At 51.6% G+C, this 2,455-nt stretch overlaps 1 protein-coding gene across 1 annotated transcript in view; it reads left to right on the top strand.

Moving 5' to 3' along the window:
* Positions 1 to 772: 772 nt before the first annotated feature.
* Positions 773 to 2,455, top strand: part of LOC101570047 (tubulin alpha chain-like) — a 26,203-nt gene continuing 24,520 nt past the window's right edge. The window contains exons 1-3 of the mRNA XM_023723556.1: positions 773 to 1,012; positions 1,140 to 1,288; positions 2,334 to 2,449. Coding sequence (XP_023579324.1) covers positions 892 to 1,012; positions 1,140 to 1,288; positions 2,334 to 2,449 — 386 coding nt within the window. The 5' untranslated portion in view covers positions 773 to 891. The remainder of the gene's footprint in view (positions 1,013 to 1,139; positions 1,289 to 2,333; positions 2,450 to 2,455) is intronic.

The following is a 2,455-nucleotide window of genomic DNA, read 5'->3' as shown; positions in this document are numbered from 1 at the left end:
GCCCCGGCGCGCGCCCCGCCCTCGCTTCCTCCTGGGCGCGAACGCGGGGGCGGGAAGCGCGGGAGGCCAGCGCGCACGCGCGACCGTTACTTCCCGCGCGAGGGCGGCGGGAAGGCGCGCTGCAGTCTGCGCTTGCGCGCCGCGGCCTCCGGGTGTGGCTGCTGCCCCGAATTTGTAGTTTTTTTATTTTCAGCGAAAACAATAAACGGTTGGGAAGGGCACCTTAACCGTGTAGCCCTCACTGCGTAGCAGCATGTTAGGAAAACCGCCTCCAGCGGCCCTGCGCCATCTTCCCTCTTGCAGCCCTGGGCGTTCAGGAGTGGGTGTGCGCTTGCAGGGGGTTGGAGAGCTTGCAAGGCAGACCTCGGGATCGGGGCTGCTGGCGATGCTGTGCTGAGCGCAGACGGGAGTGCAGGTGCTGCCCGCGGAGGGCGGGAGGGCGGGCGCCGGCCGTGGGCGTCTTGCCACGCTGCGCTGGCCACGTGGTCCCCGAGCCCAGCTTTGGCCGCGTGCCTGCCTGCTAAACCCGAGTGGGATTATGGGCCCTGACCATTGGGTGAGCAGATGGCGCCCTCTCGGTCGCAGTCATCCAGTGGAGGAAGCCGTGACTAAGCAGTCCTTCAGGGCTCAACAGGATTTACCAGTTTGGAGGTGGGAGAGGAGCTAGCCATTCCCCTGGACAAAAAAGTATAGTACCTCTTAGGTTTTCTTTTTTAAGGCTAGGATTCCACATTTATCTACTTGTCATGTTGGGATTGATCATGACTTGTACTTTTCTTTCTCCCACAGCGTGAGTGCATCTCCATCCACGTTGGCCAGGCCGGTGTCCAGATTGGCAACGCCTGCTGGGAGCTCTACTGCCTGGAGCACGGCATCCAGCCCGATGGCCAGATGCCCAGTGACAAGACCATTGGGGGCGGAGACGACTCCTTCAACACCTTCTTCAGCGAGACTGGTGCTGGCAAACATGTGCCTAGGGCAGTGTTTGTAGACCTGGAACCCACAGTCATCGGTGAGTGGACCTCGGACACACCCAGGGTTTCCCAGGGTGCCGGGACCTGAGGTCTGTGTTTCCGCCCCAGGCTTGAGCAGGCCCCGGCAGGTTTTTAGCAATGGTGGTTGGGTTTCTTCTCTTCCAGATGAAGTGCGCACTGGTACCTACCGCCAGCTCTTCCACCCTGAGCAGCTCATCACAGGCAAGGAAGATGCTGCCAACAACTATGCCCGTGGGCACTACACCATTGGCAAGGAGATCATTGACCTCGTCTTGGACCGAATTCGGAAATTGGTATGTTATTCTTGAAAATAAAGTAACTTAATGAACATAAAGACATTCAGCCATTAGATGGCACAAGCCTATTATTCCAGCTACTAGGGTGGCTGAGGCACGAAGTGTACAAGTTCAAGGTCAGCTTGAGTGATACAGGTAAGATAGTTCCTGCCCAAGCTCCTCCACCTCTAAAGAAAGAAAACATTTGAATAAAGCTGGTTTTTTGTTTTTTAGTGGTTTTTTTTTTCTTTTTTTAAACACGGAATGGAAAAATTTAACATAATTTAAAATGGTATGTGTTACTCTTCTTGGATTTTTTACTTGAAACATGAACTATGGAAAATAGGGATGTAGCTCAGTAACCAAACTTGCCTACCATGCACAATGCTCTGCTTCAGTTCCCACCCTATGAAAAGAAGAAAAGCACGAGCTGTTTCTTTTTTTCTTTCTTTAAAGTACAGGGTCTCACTACACAGCTCAGACTCTTAGCAGTCCTCCTGTTTTCAGCCTTCCCAGCTCTAGGATTACGGGTGTGTGCCACCATGCCTGGTCTAGGTGGCCAGCTCAGCCTGCCTGGGTGTTGGGCCAGCTAGGCCTGGTCCCTGCACTTGCCTAAGCAGGCACTTTAGTATCATTTTGTAAATGCTGAGGATTTTTAAATTAAGAAATACTGTGTAATTGTGAGGATTTTCTGTTCTTTACCTGTGTGTATGTGGTCCTGGATATTGAACCTAAGGCTTCATGCATGCCAAGCAAGCACTCTATCACTGAACTATATCCCAGTCCCCTAAACTTTTAAAAAAGCATTCTTCAGCCAGATGTAATAGTCCTTGGAAGGCTGAGGCAGAAGGACTGCTCTGAGTTTGAGGCTAACCAGGGCTGCAGGGTAAGTTTAAGGCAGCCTGACCTATACTGCAAGACTTTGTCTCAAAACAACCATAATAAAAAGCATTTGTCAAAATAACTTTTAAATCCTTGGGGATATATGAAAAATAAAGAGTATAGTGTGGTTGTATCCCCAAAAAACAAATTAATCTTTCATCTGTTCCTTTATTTCTAACAGGCTGACCAGTGCACAGGTCTGCAGGGCTTCCTGGTTTTCCACAGCTTTGGCGGGGGCACTGGCTCTGGCTTCACCTCCCTGCTGATGGAACGTCTCTCCGTTGACTACGGCAAGAAGTCCAA

This window comes from Octodon degus, unplaced genomic scaffold (assembly GCF_000260255.1).
Source record: "Octodon degus isolate 3935 unplaced genomic scaffold, OctDeg1.0 scaffold00100, whole genome shotgun sequence".
Classification (NCBI taxonomy): Eukaryota; Metazoa; Chordata; class Mammalia; order Rodentia; family Octodontidae; genus Octodon; species Octodon degus.
The sequence above is the reverse complement of the archived record's forward strand: the minus strand, read 5'-3'. Positions and strand labels throughout refer to the sequence as shown.